General features: G+C 39.5%; 1 protein-coding gene across 2 annotated transcripts; it reads right to left on the bottom strand.

Moving 5' to 3' along the window:
• Nucleotides 1-6,606: 6,606 nt before the first annotated feature.
• On the bottom strand, nt 6,607-19,549 carry wapla (WAPL cohesin release factor a). Of its 2 annotated transcripts, XM_030786620.1 has the most exons (20): nt 19,309-19,549; nt 18,037-18,495; nt 15,743-16,367; nt 15,102-15,400; nt 14,431-14,549; nt 14,096-14,191; nt 13,599-13,763; nt 12,196-12,332; nt 11,964-12,075; nt 11,515-11,742; nt 10,922-11,033; nt 10,636-10,733; nt 10,276-10,352; nt 9,785-9,957; nt 8,915-9,030; nt 8,518-8,745; nt 8,079-8,289; nt 7,862-7,950; nt 7,544-7,639; nt 6,607-6,993 (listed from the first exon to the last, which is right to left on the bottom strand). In XM_030786620.1, the coding sequence occupies exons 2-20, from the start codon at nt 18,470-18,472 to the stop codon at nt 6,928-6,930; spliced, it is 3,483 nt and encodes a 1,160-aa protein (XP_030642480.1). In that variant the 5' UTR covers nt 18,473-18,495; nt 19,309-19,549; the 3' UTR covers nt 6,607-6,927. The 2 variants fall into 2 exon arrangements, 1 of the variants encoding a protein (XP_030642480.1); XR_004025624.1 differs by lacking the exon at nt 6,607-6,993 and having other exon boundaries at nt 7,549-7,639; nt 7,862-7,949.
• Nucleotides 19,550-24,861: the final 5,312 nt, after the last annotated feature.

The following is a 24,861-nucleotide window of genomic DNA, read 5'->3' as shown; positions in this document are numbered from 1 at the left end:
GATATAATGCTCAGTTTACAGCAGAAAAAGGTATTAATGGCGGCATTGACCGCCTCCAAAAAGACCATTTTAAAAGGTTGGTTTGAACAAAATATACACTTGTCATTTGTCTGGCATTCCTACCTCTTAGATTTTGGAGCGCGCTACAGCCAGATTTCATAAGACAACATCTCAAACAATCAATAATTGGTCAGCTTCTACAGTTTTTGTTAAAGATTTAATGAACTAATCATTTCTGTATGTCAATCTATGCCATGTATAGTGTGTAAAACTGATAATTTGCTGTATGTTAGTTGTATGTGCCCCCCCTCCCTTTTTTTTCATTCCCAAAGAAACATTGCTATTGTCTGTTTGTCTGTGTTCAAAACTGAATTAATAAAAAGTGATTAACAACCACAAACCCCATTCTTACAGTATACCTTATCCCTCTGGTCTTATCCCTCTTTCCTCTCCTGCGCTCCTTTTCCCTACCTCATTCATAAAGAGATTCATAAAGAGGAACTTAAGCGTGGAGGTCAGGAATATCCTATCTGACTGATCTGTTTGGATCATATCAGGAATTAGATTGAATAGATTGGGGTGATTTTCCCATTGGGGATGTGCATGGTTAATGTTTGTGTGTGTGTGTGTGTGTGTGTGTGAAATAATGAAGTGTGGGACTGTATGATGAATGTGTTTATATCTCTACATGTCATGTTGCAAGCTGAGTCTATTAATATGCATTAATGCGTAATGCATATCGGGTGTTTGCTTGTGTGTGTGTGTGTGTGTATCAAAACTAGATCAAAGATGTTTCCTGTTACCCTGTGCACTGGTTGGATTTTAGATATATGGTCTACACACTGCTAAACAATACAGAAATTCCACGGGGATCACTCTAGTTTCCATAGGTGTTTTCAGGTGCTGCTGAGCATTACGTTTAACCTCTGATCTCTCTGTATCTCACATATATATACATCACATACATTATATTATACACATTATGACACACATCCTATAAATACCATATATCTCACTAGAAGTCTGAAGATGTGACTCTTTCTTTCTTACACCTACAGATGATAATATTTGTGTGTGTGTGTGTGTGTGTGAGAGAGAGAGAAAGAGTGAGAAACAGAGAGTCATGTCTTTAGACCTCTATGACTGAGATGATTCATAAAGAATGTGATAACAGAGGTGCAGTATAGGCACACAGATAATCCTGTTCAATATGAAATCATTACCAGGAGCTTATGTCCTCCCTCTGACATGCTGATGGAGTGGACATGCACTCAAGATTTTGAAAAAAGAGCAGCTTAGGAATGGGAGGCATCCTCTCTAAATTTAAATGACAGAGCAGAGCAGACTGGAATCTCAGGTTCACAATAGTGAGTGTGACTTAAAGACTATGTGTTTCCTTCTATTTAACTCCACCGAGTATGGAGAATGCAGAATGGAACTGAGCTGGATTCAGAGGGTGTACTATCACTCACTGTGTGTGTGAGTATGTGAGTGTGTGTGTGTGTGTATTTGTTTTAGGATAGAAAGAAATAGAAGATATGACAGAACATGTGTGTGTGTGTGTGTGTGTTCAGAAGCTCATGCTAGTGATTATCAGTGAGTCTAAACATACCCAGTCCCCAGAATTATCCCTACAGAGATTAAATATTTTTATGTTTTTTATTTGTTTGTTTTTTTCAGTGCTAGATCATGCCTACCTCACCAAAACAAAGTCACACACATTAATATCTAATTCTGAATAAAGATGTTTTCATTCACTCCTCAGCATGTAACACCTTGATTAAAGATTGCTGAATGATGAGAGTGAGAGGCAGAGAGAAAGAGAGAGGGAGAGAGAGAGAGAAAGAGAGGAAGAGAGAGTGAGAGAGATGGATGGATTGCATAGAATTGGACAGAGCGAGTCTGTTTCTTCATTAATATTTCATTAGCAGCCTGCTCTGATATATCTCTGCCTCCAGGAGAGAATCAGCAGACGATTCCATTGCTTTAGCTCCTACCAACAAAGGTGGAACCAACACAAGACTCCTTGCTACTTCATTATTCACAGATACATTCAACATAGCCATCCTTCAGTGTCCCTACTTGGCATTTTTTATGTGTCATTGTGAAAGACCAACACATCTCCCACTTCAGCATTCAATGTGTGTATTCTGGTTTTTTTTTAAGATTATGCCTACTTTTCAATCATTTATATGGTCTTTAAATCTTGTCATTTTAGTCATGGTCTGGTTAACACTAAACTCATGAAAATCACATATTGGACAAGCTATGAAAATTTCAGACCTGTTAAAAATGCAGCAAGTAAAAGATGGCTGGACTATTTTCCAATGTATCTTTGTCAATTATAAAATAATGAATGAGTAAGAGAGAGACAGACTGACTGACAGACAGATAGACAAACAGACAGATTGCCGAATATTTTATAGAACATCTGTGGTTGTGTAGTGAGCAGTATGACTGACAGGTAGGACAAAAATACTGTTTGTGATCTTCTATCTTGACTGCAGTCTAATTGACTTATGGTAAACGGTTCAATGCAAATGCATAAGCTATCTACATAACATTCATATTTCAGCTCAGTTATACTCTTATTACTATAACCTTTCTCATCCCTTGCATTTCTATGGTGAAAATACAAACAAAAAAACAAATGTTATGTGTTTTCAATACAGTGAATGTGAATACCACAAATTATGCATAAAAGCCTTACAAACAGTTGTTTAATACACAAAGGAATTATGAGCTACTTTTTGCATCATTTATGAATGGATGAAAATGTGAGTGTGGTATTGTGGTAATGTAAATAAATTAACTGTGCAATAAAACAGACTTTTAAAATCAGACCTTTATTTATGTTTCTCAATTTGTAGCTCTTTAAGAAATCTATGTATAATATTTACCAGATGGCATCATATCATTATCAGTATAAAAGTGTTTAAGGTGCCTTTTCTTTTGGACTAGTATACAAAACAGCAGACTGAGCTACTTGAATACTGTAATTCAAGTCGTGTTAGCATGTTTCAGCCAGCTTTTGTCAGAATTCTCCGGATTTCAAAGCTTGTCAGAACTGTCATGTTGCAAGATCCACTCATTCCACAAAAAAATCCTCTCTGAGCATACATGCGAATATGCAAATATCAGTCAGGAAGGTTACCATGACCAAAATGTCAATCTTTGTAACTTTCGCAAGCCTGAAAAAAATCTATGATCCAAACTTGTCTGGTACACCTGTCAGTCACCAAATCAGAAATCACTACTGCACAGTCAACTTACCCTTTCACCAAACCAACACATCTGATAATATGATAATTTCTATCACAATGGTGACAGCTCTATGGAGATCAGGTGGCAATTTTACTTCCTGATATGCCTATACGTGGTAGTATATATTAATAACTGCCAGCCATCGTAAGAGAGCACACAAAAAGCAGTCAGTCTTGCAAAGAAACCACAGAGAGAGCGGATGGAAGACTCTGTGGGAGAGCAGGGAGCGGTATAAGTGGCAGGACGGTAAAATGGCACAAACTGCACATTGCAGCAAGCATCAGCATTTGCTCATGTGACTGTCTAAATCATCCATGATTTAAATCTGTTAAGTATTATAAACATACACAGTTTCTAAGTTTTTTTTTGCTTTTTTTTTACAGTTTGTTCTATACAGAGGAAACAGAAAGGACATCAGCCTTCATGTCAAATTTAGTTCAAGTCATGTGTAGACAAAAGTAGAGAGTGCTATGACCATGAAATATAACTTGAATGTGATAAGAAAGGGGTATGAATGAAGATAGGATAGTGGCTGACCAAAGATAGTTTAGTAAATAAGTGTATACACTAGTGTTTCAGTCTACGGACTGTCAAAGATCAGCTCACTTTGTCATACAGAGCACAGCGATTGGTATCGATTTTACACCCAGTAATCACTCCATGATTTGCAGTGACTTACATACATAGCGGTTCCTGCATCCTTTAATGATTCCTTATCAATAAAAAGAGATCTCTTTCAATATAGATGTCCAATGTAAATGGGCCATGCAGGGTCATTGCAATTAGCAGACTAAAACTAACAGTATTTGAACTCAGAGATTCAGACTCAAATGAATTTGCCACAGAAAGGGCGTAAAACAATGTTTAGCTGTGACTACTGAACTAGCTACAGTGATACATAAAAGACAGGGGGAAAATGCATTTTCAAAACTGATTTCATTAGAATTAGATGAGTAAATCTGCAACCTAATTTTACAATATGCATTATGGTTGATCTTAGGTACTATTTTATTGAATCTGCGGATAAACTTTTTCATCAGGCGAGTGAACTGGATTGATTTTAGCAACGTGCTACAATAAGCAAGCTCTGTGTTAGAATAACAAAACTACATTTTCCAAAGGTCACAGTCCTCTGTTTAAGATCATCACATTATGCATCACATTATGCAGTCAGCTGGACCTTTGACAACCAAACAGGTGGGTTAAACCTTGTTCATGCAGCTCTTATCTAAGAAATGACCATCTAATGATTTTAGATAGACTACTTTGCAGACTCTGATGATCAATTTCAAAATACTATGCTAAACAAAGGATTGGTCCTGTGTTGAGAAATGGGTATAACTGCATAGGGTTTGGCTTTACTTTACTTGTTGTCAGTAAATGGCTACTAATCAAACATTTGGTGATTTAAACTTGAAGACTGAGAAACAGCTCCCCTGTTTGGACACCAGGGGTAGTAGCACAAGACACTGAAAATGGCAGACAACCTAATACACACTCTCAAGGAGATTTTTAAAATGAAAGAATCTAATTTATATTTCACTAAAGGAGAGGAATATAATAAATATGAAATGAAAGTGGGCATTAAGGTTATACACACATAAACAGACAAATCAATTCCATGACACACATAAAAAAGACGAAAGGTACTGAAAGTAGCAATTATTTTATTCAAGGTAAAATTATTTACACATAAGCAAAGACAATATCCTGGAAACTGGTACAAACTGTTTTATATATATTTATATATTTCCTGCTATTGTCTTGATTTTATTTTTTTTTAATTCAAATAACTCAACTGAGAAAAAGAACTGTATAAAACAAACAACATCAGAGTCAGAGAAAAAAGTAGTCTAGCATTCTAACATCCAATAGGCTCTATTTACAGAAGTATGTACATATAAAAAAAAAGAAAAGAAACAAAAAATCTATCAAGTTCAAATTTGCAAATTAAATTAGCTTAAAACTTGCACTGACTTCAGTTATACAAATCAGAGAAAATATAATCAGCTTCACTCCATATGGCTGTGATGCCTCCACCCTGATTGGAGCAGAAGACACTTAGCTTAGTTTAGCATAACTAGGAGTTACTAAAGGCTCCTACTGGTTTCTCCAAGTTCTTGCTGAGCCATGGAGCTTACATATCATTACCAACTGTCTTACCGTCTTTCTAACAGTTGATCTAGGATCAGTTTTTCCCATCCCTTTTCATAATCTTTACCATCATGAGCAATTTGTCACTACTGATCTAAGGTGAGTACTTAAGGGTACATTGTGTTAACTTAATCTGCTAAAACAGGGATAAAAGCGGGTCCAGAGGAAGGTTGTATTACAGTGTCCTTATCGTTGATGCGCAATATGGAAAACTGATTGTATTGCTGATTTTACATCCAAAGCAAGACAGAAGCAGGTATGACAAACAATTATGAAGTAATCAATCATTCAGTTAGCAGAAATGTTAGCATGCAGGGGCATAATTGGAGAAGAGAGCAGGTTTTTTTCATTTTGTTTGTGCTAATCATTCTCACAAAGGAAAATGTACACAGTACAGCAATTTAGAGGGAGGACGTGGTTGAAAACAATTCATGTCATCCATTTAAATTTCAGTTCTCCGTAGTAAATTGAGATTTTTTTTGTAGCCTTTCATTAACTAGTACCAAAATTAAATGTTTTCTGGTATTTCCCCACCACCTTGATCATACTCTTCACTCACAGATATCAGCATAACCATGAGAGAAACAAAAAAGGACAGGAATACAACATTCCTACTCAAAATACAAGTGAATTTAAAAAAAAAACCCAAAAACCTTCTGCCTAATTGCAAACATACAAAACTGGTTTTCTCATGAAAATAACCCATTAAACTCACATATATCTTTATCTTTCTGGCCTTGGAGTTCATGCTGAGGGCAAACCAACATATGAGTGTATAAACCTTTCTGATTCTGTGTGTGTGTGTGGTAGCATAACTGAGGGCATTCTAAATCTAGGGATGTGTAAGAGTATTCAGTAAGCTTTGCTTCATATGCCCATCACCGCATCAGCATATTAGCAGTTACAATATCTGTTTGTTTGTCCAGCTATAACAGTAGATGAAAACATGAAGTGCATCAAATATGGAGATGACCAGCAAGTTACAGAATCACAGTAGCATAACTGCTCTGACCAGACATCCCATCATTAGCTGTTCTCCAAATCCCAAATTATTTGATATTCTTTAAGATTTCACGGGGGAATTAAAAAATAAATATGACTGGTTACATAATTAAGACAATTAAGTATTGAAAAAATGTTGTGATAACTGATAATAAAAGGGGGAGCACAACCTTTCCGTTTAAGAGACACACAAATAATAGTAAAAAGGTACATTACTTTACCCATAAGCCGCATAAATATTTATGTCGTCATTTGGTTTGCGATTTAATTGTGGGAAAACATACTGTTCACACATATACACACACACGCTGTATGTGCACTGCACCATTTCAATCATGCCTGACAGAAAACCAGTGAACACTACTGAGAACGAACATAGAGCCTGTGGTAATTGTGTCCATGGCAACGCAAACCATAACGACCATCGGCTATGGTGAATTCTTTGCAGAAGGGCTTGGGATGGGTTGCCAGGCACTGCATCATCCAGCATGAGAGAGGGGATCATCACTAACAGTGCTCCAGATACTCTATCACTCGAGAGATAGACTTCTGCCCAGTAGTCCCCACAGCACACTAGTGAGAGAGAGAGTGAGAGAGAGAGAGAGAGAGAGAGAGAGGGAGAATCTGTGAGAACTTGAAGGTGTGCTAGATAATGAGCAAGAACAAATGAGAGCATGAGAGTTTGAGTATGAGAGAAAGTGTGAGAGAAAACTGAATAACAAGAGAAACTAGGTGGCACTGGCAGATCTGTGTGTGTCTGATGAGAGGACTGTCTCCCACTGTACAATTCAGAGTCATGAGCAATGACTCTTTTTAATGCAGCCCTGAAGACATCTAGGCAAAAATATTTCTTCACAAAAATACAAAGTGCGGAGGGCATTTCCCTGGAGCTTTAAAAACGTCACAGAGCAAGACATTTTTGGCAGACAATTCACTTTTGGCTTTTCTTAGATGCAAGGTTTAGAGCAACTTAACACCAAAATATGACAGATAACCACTGTGGTTTTAAATAAGAGACATAAAAGTAATGTTTCCTGTTCCTAAGTAAAACATTTGTTTGAGAGAGTGCTTTGTCACAAAGTAAACTGTGAAGTAAACAAGACTCTGACACTGCAGTACTTACAGTAAGGTTCATGAAATTCAGGAACTTCTTAAGCATCTCAGTCATAATTGTGAAGTCTCCTTTAGGAAGATTCTCCCTAACTGTGGTCACATTCATCTGGAAGACAAAGGGAAGTTCATCAGTCATTGCTAAACAATTATGTGATCACTCCAAAGCTATTCTGTCAGTTAAGTAACTATCATATCAACTCTTCAGTTTTACATGTCTGGAAGGATCTGACTGTTTTTATGTCAGGGCTTGTAAGCCCTTTGACAATTTCACAAAGTTATAAAATTTGAAACCTGTTGGTTAGCCCCAACTTAACACACATAAACTTACCGGACTGCCCTGACACAGACATCCCAGTAGCAGGGCAGTGTATGAGGCTACTATGCTGTCCTCCATGTGTTTCCCAGCATGCTGCAGGGCTGGGAGAGATAAGGAGAGAGATTAAATGAAAGGTGGTTTATTTAGCCTTAAATACACTCCCAACAAGATCACATCTCTCTCATTCGTGCACACTCACACACGCAAACAATCTCCATGACTGATCTACCTTTATTGAGATCCAGCTCCTCCTCTTCTTCTTCTTTTTTCTCCTTCTCTTTTTCATTTGTTTCGTTGGTTTCTGTGGCAACCCACTGGATCTCTCCACAGGTCTCCTGCCACTCTCCACTCTGGTCGGCCTGAGACTTTGGTGCTTCGCTAATAAGATCATCAGTCTGTGCCTCAGCCAGCACAGCGGCACGCTCCCTCTCCAGGAAGAGCTACACACACACACACACACACACACACACACACACACACACAACAGACATAGCAGACACAAGCCAAAAGATACAGAGAGCACACAACATTCATCAAGTTATATACAGTACAACAGATATTTGATCAAAACATTTTCTGCTGATGTACTGAACGTAAAACTGTTCGGGTGAACAGTACAGTTTTTGCACAGATGTACAGAGTGTTTGGCAGGGCTCAGTCAAACATACTTCCACTAATGCAGCTAGAGCTCCTGATGATCTCTTCATTTCTCTTGATCCTTCTTTCCCACTCTCTTCTTCTCCGTCCTTCTTCACCTTCTGCTCTCCTTCTGTCTTCCCCTCTCTCTGCTTTTCTCTTTCTGTCTTTTCTAGACAGGCCGTGTCCACCTCCATCTCCACAAGACAGTGGCGGTTTCTGGAGCTGTATTCAACAAGGTTTATCAACAGACCCAGACCCTGTGGAGTACACACACACACACACACACACAGGATTATAACACTTACACAAAAACACATCAAGTGCAGAGCAAGCGGATTACTGTACACAGATGAACACAAACCTTTCAAGACCCTATGAAAGACAAATTTAGGATTCATCTTCACACACACACACACAATCACTCACCAGAACTCTAATGTCAAATCTCTGTTCCTGAGGGAGGTACCATGGCACTTTGAGTACACAGCTTAATGCTGTCATCATCAGCCCTTCCTGTTCCCCTGTCTTGGTGCTCCCCCACTCTATACAGAGAAGCAGGGGGGGAGAGAAAGGGAGAGGGGGAGAGAGAGAGAGAGAGAGAGAGAGAGAGAGCGAGCGAGAGAGAGAGGAGGGTTACAGCTATGCCACCTTCCATTAGTTTTTCAGCTGGTCATCTTTACATATGTCCTTCTTCACCTTCTCCTCTCCTTCTGTCTTCCCCTAAACCTTGTACTGTCCATAAAACTGCATATTGTTAAAGGTCACTATTAGTCCACCTCTTTGTCAATAACTGTGAGAGCATCTGTGAGTATTTGTGTGAGTGTATCTGTGTGTGTTGTCATGATGTGTTAAGTAACATCCCTAACACCCCTGATGATGTTTTTGTAGATGACAGCAAAAAAGAAGTGACAGTCTTAGAGATAGTTGTGTCTTTGACGTATATATGGACATCACCTTCTCTGACAAACTAACCAAATATCAGCCCTTAGCTGCAAATATCCATGAGCTAGGTTACAAATGTAGATTGGTGGTTATGATGTTTGGCAGCCTTGGACATGTTCAGAAACTGACAGGTACCGGCCACCGATTGGCAGGCCTACTTGAGAAAGGGGCCAGACAGCTGGCAAAATGTTGCTCCATCTCAGCTATAACCGGTAGCCTTGCTGTGTGGCACAGGCGATGTTTTCTGTGCCCTCAAGTGTCAAAGGGTGTATATTATCTATGTAAATATTTGAATCCTTTATGTTAGAAATGTGATTGGTGGATACAGATAAAGAAGTAATGTGTGTGTCTCACCATTATCATGGGTGAGGTTGAGCAAAACTCCTATAACAGCCCGCATGCAGTCCTCTACAGCCTTGCCAACGTTACTATGGCTACAGTGTGGAAGGGCGGAGCCAGAAGAGGACAGAGAGCTGTTGACCTCTCTACTGTAGCGCTGAATCATCTCTTCACAGTAACGCAGAGCCCTACACACACACACACACACACACACACACACACACACAGAAACACACATATAGATATACACACGCATTTACAAACACACACGTTTTACAACCCACACTATTAATTTGTAAATGAATCATTCTTTTGCAGTAAGAATCCTTGAACTGAAATTATATTTGCATCCACTTCAGAGAAATTATTGTATGAAATAAATGAACACATATTTTACGAAAGCAACAAAAAGCATGTTCACCACAGAGTCCTCTACCATAACAATATTTCAAACATTCATAAATATCCTTAATGGGCATACACAAGAATGCAAATAAAGGTCTCACCTTGCTGAGGAGACTATGAGCTGGGAGTCTTTGTAGGCAATCAGATAGCCCTGGTTTTCTGGGTTATGGACTGTAACCTGATTTCAAAATATTAAAGACAAAAACACACACCCACCAATGTCACCACATCATAACGATTGGTAAGGATTCCAAATGTGCACATAACCCAGCATGCACAAGCACACACACGCGCACAGGCACACGCAAACACACACACACACCCAATCACACACACAAACAAGACAGTGATGTGAGAGAGAATGAGGTCTTTGTCTGAGAGAATGTGATGAGGAGAGTGGGTGTTTCAGTGTGTGAGAGAAAAGAGGACAGGGGTGTGCGTGTGTGTTTGTGTGCACTCACACTCTCAAGCACTCGTAAACATCTCTCTGCTCCCCATAATGATGCCACAAGGTTCTCTTTATCCTCCTCTTCACTCAGGTTCTGCACACACTCTTTCACTGCAGAGAGAGGGAAAAAGAGGGAGGGTGAATATCTGTGCCAGAAACATTAATTCAGTGTTCCATAACCTGGATGGTTCTATGTAATGCTGGGTAATATTACAAAGATGGCGAGATGTGCTCCATGGCAAACTCAAGAACAAACAAACAAACAAACAGACAAATAAGTAAACCAACACACACAGTACCTTTATCTACAATGTGGTCCAGTCCTCCCAGCAAGCGGAGTTCCTCCTTAAACCAATCACCAGCTCGCTTAGAGGTCAATGAGAGAAGAGTTTCCATTGCTAAATGCCCTGTCTGAAAGAGGTGAACAGAAAAAACAGAGACAGATGTTTAGGGATAAAATGTGTACAGTATGCATAGTGAGACGACACAAATAAAAGACGCAGAAACTCTAAACATTTATAAACTGAACATTTTTGCAGGGTCACTGGAGAGGGTCAGCTGAAACTCCCTGAATCCCTGATGTATACTTAAAGATACAATTATATTCATTCTACAAAATAAAAATTATTCAAATAACATGATTATCCTTTTAAGAGCATTGGGCATTACAGAGGATTACAACTGCCTCCTCATTTTCAGCCTAATACTTGAAACATAAACAAGTAGAAAAGAACATCTGTCTCAGAACACAGAGAGAAAAAGTTTCTTTTTTGAAGCACTCTACTTATAATAAACAATCAACCACTTCAGGCTGACACTCTTACATAATAGTCATATCTGCTGAAGGTCATTTTGAAAAGTTTTATAGTGTTAAAATGGCAGAAGGACGCACCGTGATATTCTCCAGGTCAAGGTGTTTGTTGTGAACTGTCTGGCATAACTTGCGGATCTTCTCTTTGACTTTGCTCATCTCTTTGGCTGTCAGCTGGTCTGCCACAGAATCATCCTGCTCCAACTCCAGTAAGCGGATCATGAGCTCCAAACAGGCCCGGTCCAGATCCATATTCAACCTATCTCTACTCAGAATATACATGAGAGACGCTGTGCACAAAGCCAGATTCTGGAAAGGAGAGAGAGAGAGAGAGTGTGTCACCATTAACACAAGAAATGAGTCATATCAAACACTCATAAAAATGTAAACCACATATATAAAGTTGTGAAGGCCTCTTAGTATATTTTGCCTTCTCTCTGCAACCATAGCATGTGAATGCTTATATTTGAAAGTGAACATGAGTATGTAAAAGATGTGCGTAAGCTGAAGAGTCTACGGGTGTGACTCACTGGGTGCTGAGGGGCATCACTGAGCATCTTAAAAACCTGAGCTACTTTCCCTCTGGCCCGTAGATGCATCCGGAAGCTTGGCATGGCACACCTGGTGGCCAAACTGATTATACTGGAGAGAGAGAGAAACAATGAAAGAGACAGACCAAGAGGGAAATGCAGAAAAAAAGAGATTTGCTTCTGACAAGCACAAACAAACAGTGAACTGTGTATGTGCGTGTGTATATGTTACCTAAGGCATCGTGTGTTGAGAGGTTGAGTGCTCTTCAGGCCTGTCTCTAGGTACTCAAAATCATCAGTGAACTCCTGATTTTCTCCAAACTCCACTACATCATTAAAGTGCTTCACATGCTGGACTACTGTGTAGAGCTAGAGAGAGACAATAAAACATGGAGAGATGTTAATACAAATACACACATCCACATCTGACACACGGACTCAGATGCCCAGACCCAGACCAACACACACACACATACAAAATCTGACAAATGACAGGCAACTAGGGTGGCCTCTTGAAAGTCGACGAGTTGAATCATCTGTCGGGGACATGTCAGTCGACTGAGATTCTTCAAGTCATGCAGTTATTTATTTATTTTTTTTGTCAGTCAGTGTGCATTACAATAACAGGATAAAACAGACAGAAGCTTACAAAAACGCAGAGGGATAACATTTCTGTGAGGAATTATACATAAGGGAAGTCAAAATATATATTTTTATATTCTAGCAGGGCTAGCTGGCGCGCTTGCTAGAAAAAAAAATTCGCGTGAAAACATGCACTGGTGGTTAACTGGTGAGAGAAGCTGAGACCTGAGGTGGAGTGGTTGGTAAACTAGGCTAGGTATAACCATGTCTCAGAAGAAATCGAAAGTATGGCGGCATTTTAAACTGTTGAAGGACAACCTTAGAAAAGTTAAATGCAAACTCTACGCAAGAATTCACTTATCATTCAACAACATCGAACATGGCAAACCACTTGAAGCAGGTAGGTTGCATAGCTAAGCGGCCATTCTACAATTATCTGGGCAGATTAACTATACATGTAATGCAGGCAATAAGTCTACTTACAAGGCTAATTTAAAATATATGTTTATCAGTTTTTATGTGTAAAGAGAAATAAAGAAGTAGGCCTATCCTGTTGAAGAGGAGATATCAGTTATTTCATAGCGGGCAATGCCGTGAAATTTATTTTAAACTGTTTCGTTTGTTTATTCATTTACACGTTTTTAATGTTTAATGTGAAATATAAACAATTAGGCTATAAAAGCTTGAGTTAAACAGAAATACATGTGTGCTGCCTGTCTCATTATTCTGACAAATCCATATGGTAGCCCAAATTTAGGCAATTCAAATAGGCTGCAATTCAAATCTTGCATCATATGCAGCTTTCTTTTATTGAATTTTCAAAGCTCAAAAATATGTTCCCATGACTCTGTTGCATTTGCCTATGTTAAAGTGGTCGAAATCATCACTGAAACTCATGCCAATGGATTTTCTGATTGCCAGATAGTCTATATGGAAAACAAAGGAACAAATAGTTGACTCTTCATATTGAACAGCAGTCTGGCATAATAGTTCAGGCCACCTGTAATTAGAGGACTAAGAGTGACTTGTAACTGTATTTCTCATTTTTCTCACCTCCTTGTGTTCTGTCCTGCACTTGAGTGCTGTGACAATGTCTTGGTATGGCTGGGTGGGAATGGTCACTGATTTGATGACTTTAGGTGGAGGAGGTGGTGCTTTGAACACCCCATCATCTTTATGGGCATTTGTCTCTTTGCTTGAACTTGATACACTTGGCTTCTGAAAAAAATATTAATATTTAATATTTCATTCACATAAATGTTTTAGAAGTGCAACCTAAGGAACATTAATTAAAAGGAATGATCAAAGTGGCATTTTGTATTTTGAAAACTAAACAGATGCATAATAACAGGTGTAGTGACAGAGTGTGACTATGTGTGAGTGCATACTAACAGGTGTAGTGACAGTGGGTTGACTCTGTGTGAGTGTGTGCTAACAGATGCAGTAACAGAGTGGGTGGTATCTGTGTCAGTGTGTGCGTCATTACCGGTATACTAAGAGAATGGGTGGACTCTGTGTGAATGTTAGGGTGTGTAAACGTGTGTACTAACAGGTGTAGGAACAGAGTGTGAATGGGTTGAGGCTGGCACTTCATCAGGCTCAGGCTGGTTCCAGTGTCTGGCGTTATACACAGCTTTAGCTGAACACTGCAAAACACACACACACACACACACACAGTCATGCAATGTCCTTTTCAATTGAAACTGAAACTGAAACCAAAACTGAACTTCGGGCTACAATCAATACATTTCTGTGTCCGACACAAAAAGACCGTCTTGACAGAGCCGATCAATAACAATCAGTAGTAAAGTTGTTTGTTTTCACGTAAAATATTTTTAATTTATGTATGTATTTATTTATTTTTTGCTAGCTAACCCCACTGTACCTTCTTGGGTCCGCTGAAGATCTTCCGGCCGATTTCCTTGGACTTATCAGACTGTTTTCCCTGTCGTTTCTGTCCATCTGATCCAGCAGCACCACCTTCATCTGACATCTCCTGAGAATCTGAGAAAAAAGCACACCAGAATGTTAGAGAAAGGAAACATGTTGGACCTCAGGGTTAATGGAAATAACGAGAGACCTACAGGATGAGCCAAGGTACAACAGCAAAGTCCATCTGTTACAACATGCAAATCTTAAAGAGAGATGTATCTGTATCTTACTATTTTATTCATCATCTGAGTAATTATCTGACAAACAGTCACAACACATCATTCCAATTTGTGCCTATTGCACATTAGTATTCTCTTTCTCTCTCTGTGTGTACGAATCTATGTGTGCCTGTGTGTGTCCGTGCTTGTGAGCTAAGCCCAAGGCATTCTTCAGGCAGACATAAATAAAGGAATCTTTGTTGAAACAAAATCACACATTCACTTAGCAGGTGCAAACAACTATGAGTTAGTAAGCATTGAAAGGTGAACAAAAGGGGAGTCTAGCTCTCCTAAGGGCTGCCAGCATGCACACTCCATATGTGTCAGTGTGTGAGTGTTTTTGTGTGCGCATACGCACATGTGTTTACCAACACGTGATCATGAATCATTGGTCTGAGGTGTGCACCTGTATTAGTGCTGGACTGACTCTCTTGCGAATCACTGGTCTGAGGACTGTCCACACTGGCAGTCAAGGCTGAAGCTGACATTGCTGGCTTCTTAGCCTTCCTCTTTTCAGCAGCAGCGGAGTCCTCATCATCCTCACTGTCACTCTCACTGAGTTCATCAAAACCAAAGTATTTGATCTTGTAGCTGGTACTGCCAGAAGCTGAGGCATCTCCTTCTGAGTCCTGCCCCTCATTCTCCTCAAAGCCAAAAAACTCCAATTTAGTCTCCTTCTTTGACTTACTCTGAGTGGGCCTGAACCTGAGAGAGCAAGGGAGAGAGATGAAGAGAGAAAGATAGACAGAGAAACTTCATCAGAACAGCTAGATCTACGCATTTTCACTTTACATCAGTATCGTTAAGGCAGTAAGGGATCATTTAAATGTCTTCAACTGACAGATGTTGTATATGAGTGTGTTTATGTACATTCAGACAGTAGTAAAGGAATGTGTACTTTCTTACAAACAACAGTTACTCAATGTGCTGACATCTGGCAGACAAATGAATGAAAGAGAGATTGAGTGAGAGAGTGAGTGAGAGAGAGAGAGAGAGAGAGAGAGAGAGAGAGAGAGAGAGAGAGAGAGGTGACATTATAAATGTAACCTTGTGGGCTTAGCAGGCTGTGTATCTGTCTTCCTCCTGAATGTTCCAGCCTCACCAATGTCAGCAGGCACGGTGCTGGTAAACTCCTCCACACTCCTCTCCATGGAGTCCTGAATAGTAACATTACACACAGACACACAGGAGGGGTGGAGCACCGTGTAGTCCCTCACCCTACCACGTCCAGCCGGCTTTGCCTCTGAACTTGCCGTCCCCACTGCACTATTGGTCTTGGCGGTCAGGACATGGTCAGGTTTGGTTCTGCTCCCTGCCTCCACAACCCCTGCATCCTCCGTCTCTTTGTGCCGATTGGGCCGTCGGTAGACCCTGGAGCTAGCTGATTTCAGAAGAGGAAGCTGCTCAAAGTCGACCGGGGCTTCCACCTCTTCCTCAGGCTTTGGGACATCAGAGGAAGAGGGGTCTTTGTCCTGGACGGATCCTGATGACCCCTCCATGTCGGCATCATCCAGAGAGTCTTCCTCAGGTGAATCCCAGCCATCGGAAGAGTCTTTAGCTGTCGGAAGAGTTTTTATGATGTAAGACTGAGCAGAGGGTTTGCGATCAGTCACCGATGCCACTTTGTACCAAGCAGAGCCTGAGTTTGACGGGGTTTGGACAGGCTTGTTTCCTAAGAGAGAGGAAAAAAAAACAGAGAGAGAACATATTGCCTATTTTAAGATTTCAACAACAAGCAAACAGAAATTTATACAATGCACATTGAACACTACCACCTACAGCTCAGCATCTGACTCAGCTCCATTAAAACACCCTCTGACATCCTCCTCTCCTGTCTTTAAAGTACGTCTCTGTGAGCTGTGCAAATCCAACCACTGACATTACAAAAAAAAACAAAACACGCACCATGACTAATCTCTGACATATAACTGTTTAAGTAGAAGAGGTTGGAATTACTCAATTAGAGATAATGTGAACACTAATTTGCAGCAAAGTAAAGGAGAGGAGAGGGAAATGGACTTGGGGAAGGAGAAAAGGAGAGCAATGGGAAAGATATCAGTCCTGGAATCAGGGGTCAAATATATCAAGTCTCTGAGAATAAGAGTGCTGATACAGGGCTGGATTATACCATTTATAACGCTAATAACTAAAATGATCTGGAGCAAGGGGAGCCGGTTCTAGATAACTAAGGACTGAAAACCCTGCTATGGACCAACATTCTCTCAAAATAAGACAAGCTACAAGACAAAAAAAAACCCCAAACAAACAAACAAAAAGTCTGTGCATTGAACTACTGCTTAAACTATGTTTGTAAAAACACATGCCAAAATGGAGTAAGACCGCACACAATGTCTGGGATCACACTATGTCTGAGGCCTCGTTGCAGTTTGACAGTTTGCTTAACTCCCTCACAGTTAGACTGTTGATAGTAAAGATTGGAAGCTAAGAGTAACCAGGAGAAGGCCCAAAACAAAGGCCCCCGAGCCTCTTTCAACATTCAGAGTGAATCTGCATCTGAAAGAATGACACTTGACTCTGCCTGTGCACGGGGCTGACAATTATTCATGTTTTCCTTTATGACTGAAAATGAGTAGATGTTCTTTATGTCTTGTAAAACCCTCATTCAAAGGTATAGGATAATCTTCATGGCACAAATGCTAAGGCCTTTCGATGAGGTTTCATGCCTGTCTGCTGGGATGGATGCTGGAGTGTTCGGTGTAGCCCAGTATCTCAGTGTGATCTATAGGGAGGCAGTCAGGAGGAAGCAGTCTGCAAAGATTCAGGGATGCTATTCTCAGCACTGCCAGCAAACCCTCCCCCTCCTCCCTCAACTCTCTATATCACCACTACAGAAATAACCGCAATGAGCTCATCATCCAGTGACAGGAACATAGTAAGACCTCATCAAAGTCAGACACTTTTCAGTAGTAAGGTAAGTTACTACAATTCTTCCAGAGAAGACAACATAAAAATAGTAAGACTTTAATTTTTTCCCTTAGTCCTGTGACGAGCACAAATGCAGTGTATGCATTATTATTAAAAACCAGGTATGAGCTTCATGCTTCTCGCTGTTAATATTTTATGGGCCCTCTTTTTTAGCAAGAACACGATACATCCAAATAATACTATCAGAGGTCTTGATTTCAGGGCCTGTCCATTATTGGTTCATCTAGACTTGTTAATAAAGCTCTTACATTTGTGGTGGAAAATACTGGCAACATACCACCAGAAAAAGCTCTTATATCAGTTACCTGATATTCCAGTGTAGGTGTCAGTCCATCTACAAGATACAACTCAAAAAACATAAATACATAGTTCACATGGGTTTGATCTGGTCTTACCTCCAAATGTGCTATTGGAGTCCACAGGAACCCTGCCTGTCTGGTTTGTCTTCACTGTTGTACCATCTCCACTGGGAACATCAGTGGTCCGAGCTGGTTTCTCACTGTGAGACTGGGGTTGTTTGCTCACTGACCCTGCCGCATCCGAACCCCCGTCTGACGGAGGACTGCTACGAGACGTCACAGTTTTGGACTCTTCATCACTGTCAAATCCAAATGGGTCGTCCAAGCTGTCATCATCGTCTAAGCGGGGTCTTTTAGAAAGTTCAGGCAGCTCTGGTTTCAGACTGGGCCGTTTGGAGCCCAACTGGGCTGTGTAAGTGGTCTCCCCCCACTTAGTGCTGAGGGTAGCCTTCTTGTTGGAGAAGACCTCATCAAATTTGGAGTTAGCCTCTCCTCCCTTCCGACTATATGTTTTACTGAATCTGGATGTCATTTTGGACGCCTGTTACATATTCTCTGCACAAAATTAGAGTGAATAAGAGTGAATATTTGAAAGGATTCCGGGTGATCTCACAGTCATTGCATTGTTACAGGAACAAACTTAAAGAATTCACCAATTATCAGAAACATAACAGACAAAAATAAAAATACATTACACACTGGACAGGTGGCAGAAATCAGGATGAAAAAAAAATCACAAATCTGTTTACCATGCTGGGCTAAATAAACAATCTCTACGACATAATTAAAATGATACATTCAGAGAAAGATGGCTCTGTAATATAAAGCACTGATCCTATCCATCAATCTAGAGCGCAACTGTCACTATTCAAGCTGACGGCTCAGCAAGGCTGCAGTGAAGTACGCCGCAAGTAACAAAACGGTTTTCAGAACAACTGATGCAGTGATAACTTTTACCCAAAGAAATGACTCCACATAAATGCATATACAACTAGCCACATTTTAATGATCTGTCGATGATCATGTAGCTAAGGAGCTGGTAACGCAAAGCAAATATGCATCAAATTACAAAAACGTAAATGGTGCACATACAACACATGCCTCAGCAATTACAGAGCATTGGTTGAAAATGCATACTCTTACATTTCACTGGTCTAAAAATGACAGCTGTGACTCCGTTAGCCGACTAGCTACTGTTTGTCTCTCTGTCGTGTTTACATTACTCCCCACATATTTTTGAGCGACTAAGAGGGCCCAAAACCCAGTAAATCCGCTCAAATGGTTTATCATCGAATTCAACCACACAACACTAGTAGAAAACTACAAACTAAGGCACAGTTATTTTGTAAGAGAGCAAAAGCCACTCACCTCTTTCGGTCGTCTCTTCCCCACTGTGTCCCGACTGGGGCCTCCTGTCTCGATACAACCAAACAAAACAAACGAAAAAACAACTTTTTTAGCAAATGAACAGCCAAAAAGAGCAATACAATACAACCACGGACTACTACGTATTAAGTTAAATGCATGGAAATTTTGCTGTAGGTCTTATTTCTTTACTATGAGATCTATCAAAGCAGTTGTGATGCGCCAATGACTGCCATTTCAAGTCGTCCCTCCTTCTTCCCCCCAGTGCCAACAGTAACGTCACTTCACTTCACCTCATTGCCCAATCAGGGAGAAGTACATTTCCAAGTGGAAAGCAAACGGATATACGGTTGGGCAGAAATGGGAAGCGAACGTTAAAGCGAGGCGCATTCTGGGAAATGTAGTAAATTAATTCGAATGTCACTCCATCGCGTAGCGAATTTACCTTTGCAAAGTATTACCAACAGAGATGTGTTAACCCTAGGATTATCACTAAAGAGCTTTAAACGTGTTAGAATGTTATTTGTATTTATGGAACACTTACCGATAGACTCTATAACAATTCGGTTTAACACATGTTTGGTAAGTCCACGAGTGAGCGTTTTATTGAGAATTTAGAGCTCACAACAGCCACAGGGCCCTTTTGCGAATATGGTTTCAAAAACTTACTTCATAACTCAACATTTGCTTGGTATTCTTAGTAAATACATTCATTCATAAATGCTTAAACACAGTAGTAATGGGAGGGGGGCGGTAAAGGTATTATCCTGTTCGAAGGAGTGAAAATTCTTGACCTTGATGGAGTTTTCTTGTGGGAATTTAAAGTAGGTTATGACTTGGTTGAGACGAGCGTCTAACAAATTTGAATTCTCAGAAGAGGCTTCGCATTCCCTCTCACAGATCTATCATGAACCAGTGGGCCCACACTGTGTGACTGACTCAAGTCCATACTTGGAGGATGAAGAGAAGTTAAGGAGGTGTTTAGAGTTTTGAAACGAGACGTAAAAAAAGGTTTATTTTTCAATTGCTTGTTAGTCATGATCAGCACTGCTAAACAAAACAGGCTGTCTTACAAAGAGCATGGGTACAGGTTCTGAGAACCTCTCGTAAAGCCATTTGTGCTTAAAAACACTAATCTTAGAGCAGCGTTTGCAGGCTAAATGAACAAATCGGTTTTGAGTTATTTCTGGGAAAGAAACTAGCCTAACGGTGTTGGGACATATTAAGGTCATTAAATTGTATTGAATTCATTTCTGCGTGAATTTCATTGCTTCGTTGTTATAACCCCTCCACACGCTTTTATTTATTTAAATTATTTATTTGTTTATTTATTTAAAAGGCTGCAGTGAAATATAAATATTGCCTCATGGTCTCCACTGGGGTATTTATTTAGTGGGCTGTTAGTAGCTTGTTATAGTCTGCCTTGTACTGCTTCCAACAGAATGGAAATTCACTTCATCACTTAAAAAAGAAAAAAAAAAGAGCTTTTGATACCTGAGCACTGATGTCAGTGTAGTTTGAGATGAATGTATGATAAGCAGATAAAATCACTTGAGAAAAAAAAAAAACCTGTTTTGTAGGCAAACGTACAAATCATGTTTGGCTTTCTCTATTAACAAACATTTCCATCGTATAGCATTTTTATGACAGCAGCAGAATTGTGACAGGAGTTTGAAGTCTTGCCATTGAGACACTGGTCACATATTGGACTCAGACACAAACATGTATGAAAGAAAAATGTCACTCAGTGGCTTGGGACTGAGGAGTAAATTATGAGTTCAGGAACTACAACAAAGCTAAATGATTTTGACTGGTTCACCATCTCATAGCATCATTACTAGTTACTGTGGAAGAGCCATTTTATGGAGTGCAAATCCACAAGGGAACAGTGACGCCATGCAGTACAGTAATTGTTAAATAAATGAGCACTGGTTTGGCTCAAATGTAACTGGACCTTGTACCAAAGAGATTGGGGTCATGAACTGTGGCAAATATTCTTCCTACCCCTATCCAACTGAGTCTGGAATCAATCTTTTCTGAAGTTCTTTTGGAGTTAGTATCACACTCATGCTTAGGCTTAGGCTTACATAAAAATAAATAAATAAAAAGCAGTGTGATCAGAACCGACCGAACAACTTTATCACCTGGGAATGCCATTTGTGTGTTGTTTATTTGAAAAGTCAATTTCTTTGTGTTTGAATTTTTAGAACAGTCTTGATAGAGTATTTTGAAACAACTGACACAATAGTAATTTTGTACAGACGGCAGTTGCATAGCTTCTCTTTGCTGCAGTGCATGAAAGTTACTGTGGGAGGCAATATCACCTCACAAGCCTTTTCCTGTGTGGTGGTACGCTCAGTATGTTTGTGTGCATGGCTTTTCCCCAATACAAACTTTAATAAATCAAAGTATAAAACACAACTACAGGCAACAGTCGCTGAGACCTTGACCAACGAATACAAATAAAGATGTAAAAGGTCTGTAGGCTACTACACAGTGGTTATTTAGAATAACCAGTGCCCTCCTGTTATGGAGTGTATAGCAAAGATTATACAATATATTATGTTTACAGGTATTCGGGAACACTTTTTCAACCAATTTTAGGGAAAGGCTTACCTAGACAGCTATAATAAGGATGGGTGCAAAGATTTGTTTATAAAATGAGCACTCGGTGGTCAAATATTTGTGGAAGGCTTAGTTCCCTGTGTTGTGGTTTTCCTGTGTTTAAACTTTGAACAATTACATACACCATACCTATCCAAACACATACACACACAGCAGACATATCTAGAATTCTGAGATATATGGAAAACCCAAATGAAAACCAGACCCTCACTTGGTTAAACTGCTTATCCTTTGGGTGTGGACTAATGTAATCCAGCTGGCCCAGAATCACATGATGGTTTTGCTGGTGAGCTGGGGTGTAGGGGGTAAGATTAGAATTGTCCCTCAGCCACAACATCTGTTATTAGTATGTTGTACTTACATATTACTCTGACTGGAACCTTACTGAGTTCTTTGGCATGTCCTCATAGGAGAACCATTAATGGTTTCAGTAAGAACCCTTTGTAAATGTTATACCTCAGATCTCTCTCAGAGAGTCTTCCAAGAACTCTACATAAAGGGTTACAGCTAGGACCATTTATAAGGGGCTCTATGAAAAACACTTTTTTATGCTCCAAGGGTTGCACCTAGGACCCACCCAATAGTTTCTACCAAGAACTTGTTTTATATATTAAGGGATCTACTTAGAACTTTACCAAGAATCCATTTATGTCATAAAGGTTCTACCTAGAACCCATCCCTTATTCTCCAACAATAATATTTTTATATCCTCAAAGATCCAACTACATTCCATCCAGGGATTTCAGTCATAAACGTTTTAATCCCCAAGGTATAAGGTATTAATATAATTTAAATTGTACAGTGTTACCAAGAAAATATTTTTATTTAAAAGCCTAGAAAAATTAAAAGATAAAATGGGAAGGTGCTGTGAAGATGAGTCAGCAGGACAGGAGAGGAAGTGTAGATCCCTCAGAAACACTTTTCAGGCCATAAGTGGGCACAGAAGCAGCAGAATCAGCAACATGACTGAGAGGCACAAACCAGGCACATCAGGCTCTCTATCTTCAGATGGAGCCTGTGTAAACTCCAGCAATGCTGACATTGCAGAGAGGAAGAGAGAAAAGATGGTTAGCGGCAGCATTCCAAGGTCCAGTCGGTACACCAGATGAAGTAATCCAACCCTCCACAACACAGAAGCATTGAGCAAATAGTTAACCTTCTACAACAGAGAACATTGTTCAAGCTTGCGAACGTATGATGTCAGATTTAGATTACCTTGTTTATCCAATGTTCCTTTATCCAGCTTGTAATATCAGTGGATCAGGTGGTTCACACTCTGCTTCTGAATGCATGAGGTGAAGCCAACAAATTCATAATCAAGTGTCAATATACAGAGATGATTGAATAATCACTGTTGATGTGTCACACCTGCCTGGAGGAGAACATGCCCTAACCTGTATGTCACTCTTAGAAACATTGTCTGTATGTTTTGTCCAAATTTGGCTTCGATATTTCAAAGCTCAGCCAAGCTGAAAAGATATCTTAATGTGTAATGCTGGAGACAGTGGTCCTTAACATCAGAATCAAGCCCCAGTTTTTTGTTGTTTTTTTTCCCTCCGTTTGATTATATGCATCACTTGAGAGCATGGCATCATTTTGTTGGACTCATTTAACATTAAAATGTATGAAAAAAAAAATCAGTCTATGCAGAGGACACTTTTTGGCTCATCGCAATTGTCAAAACAAATATTTATCACAGTGCTTCTATGTGGCTCAGCTGGTATTCACACAGTGCTTTGGGAGGTTCTGTACTCTCCAGTGCTTTCTGTTAGGGTGGGAGTTCCATACCCTCCAGAGATTATAACATATATGTGCAGTGTATATGCGCAGTATTAAATGACCAGTTAAATTTTATATGATTAGACATGATTGAAAAGTAAAGGCTAAACATAAAAATAGTCCTCGTTCAACCCTTGTGTCTCAGGTATTTACATTCTCAGAATTTACAATACCTACACAATACCTACACCTACAATCTTTTTCAGCTGGAGGGAGAGGCTAATTAACTTCAGTACGGTCCAATACAGTTAAAATTGTGGGTAACCATTTGAGTCTGGGCCCAGGCCTTGCCCTAACACCTATGTTTTCTAATTGGTTCAGAAAACTGGGTAATTATTGAAATTATTGTTTAAGACATTGAATTTTCAACACTGTTTTAAGACAGTCTGATCTAAAACACAGACAGCAAACAATTTACTATAGAAAATGTTTATTAGACTGGAAACAAGCCTTCAATTTAGAATTTGTCTCACACTGAAGAATCCTTTCTTCCAAAAAGGGTTCATTAATTGAAAAGAGTTCCCAGATGCAAATGGTTCAAGGAGAGACACAACATCTTTGGGCAGAACTATTTGGGAACTCTTCTTTCTCAGAGTGTTGTATTGGCATTGAACTCATGGAGGTACAATGGAACCATGCTGGGTTTTGGCTGGTAGTTCAGTTGTTATTGCATTATTTTGAGTGAAATAGTGATAATGCATATCTCAGTGCATTCTAGACTAAAAGTTCCTTTCCGTTCACTTCAGTGTTTATGGTGTTTCATCCCTCTAACGTTACTGGAAGAACTGTCAGCAACCCTTTTTTTTTCTTTCTTTTTTTTTTTTTTTTGATATTATATATAAAAGTCTTGTGGAAACTTTGATGAAGCTCATCTTTAAAGGCAGCACTGAATGAATGAATGTAACCATCATTTCTCCGCAGCTGAGTCTTAAATAGCTTAGCCTTTCCTTTGCCGTGGTTGTTTCATTAAGAAACCCTAAAAACATTCAGTCTAAAAATATTTACAAATAGAACAATATTAAAAGACCTTTATTCAGCTCTAAATTATAATTAGCAAGAAAAAGCAAAATGTTTTTACTTATTCATGTTAAAAAAAAAAAAAAAATTAGAAACAGTTCTTTGACATACTCAAAATTGCTGTACACTGTTTGA

This window comes from Chanos chanos, chromosome 10, assembly GCF_902362185.1.
Source record: "Chanos chanos chromosome 10, fChaCha1.1, whole genome shotgun sequence".
Classification (NCBI taxonomy): domain Eukaryota; kingdom Metazoa; phylum Chordata; class Actinopteri; order Gonorynchiformes; family Chanidae; genus Chanos; species Chanos chanos.
Note: the sequence above shows the minus strand (reverse complement) of the source record. Positions and strands in the feature narration are given on the sequence as shown.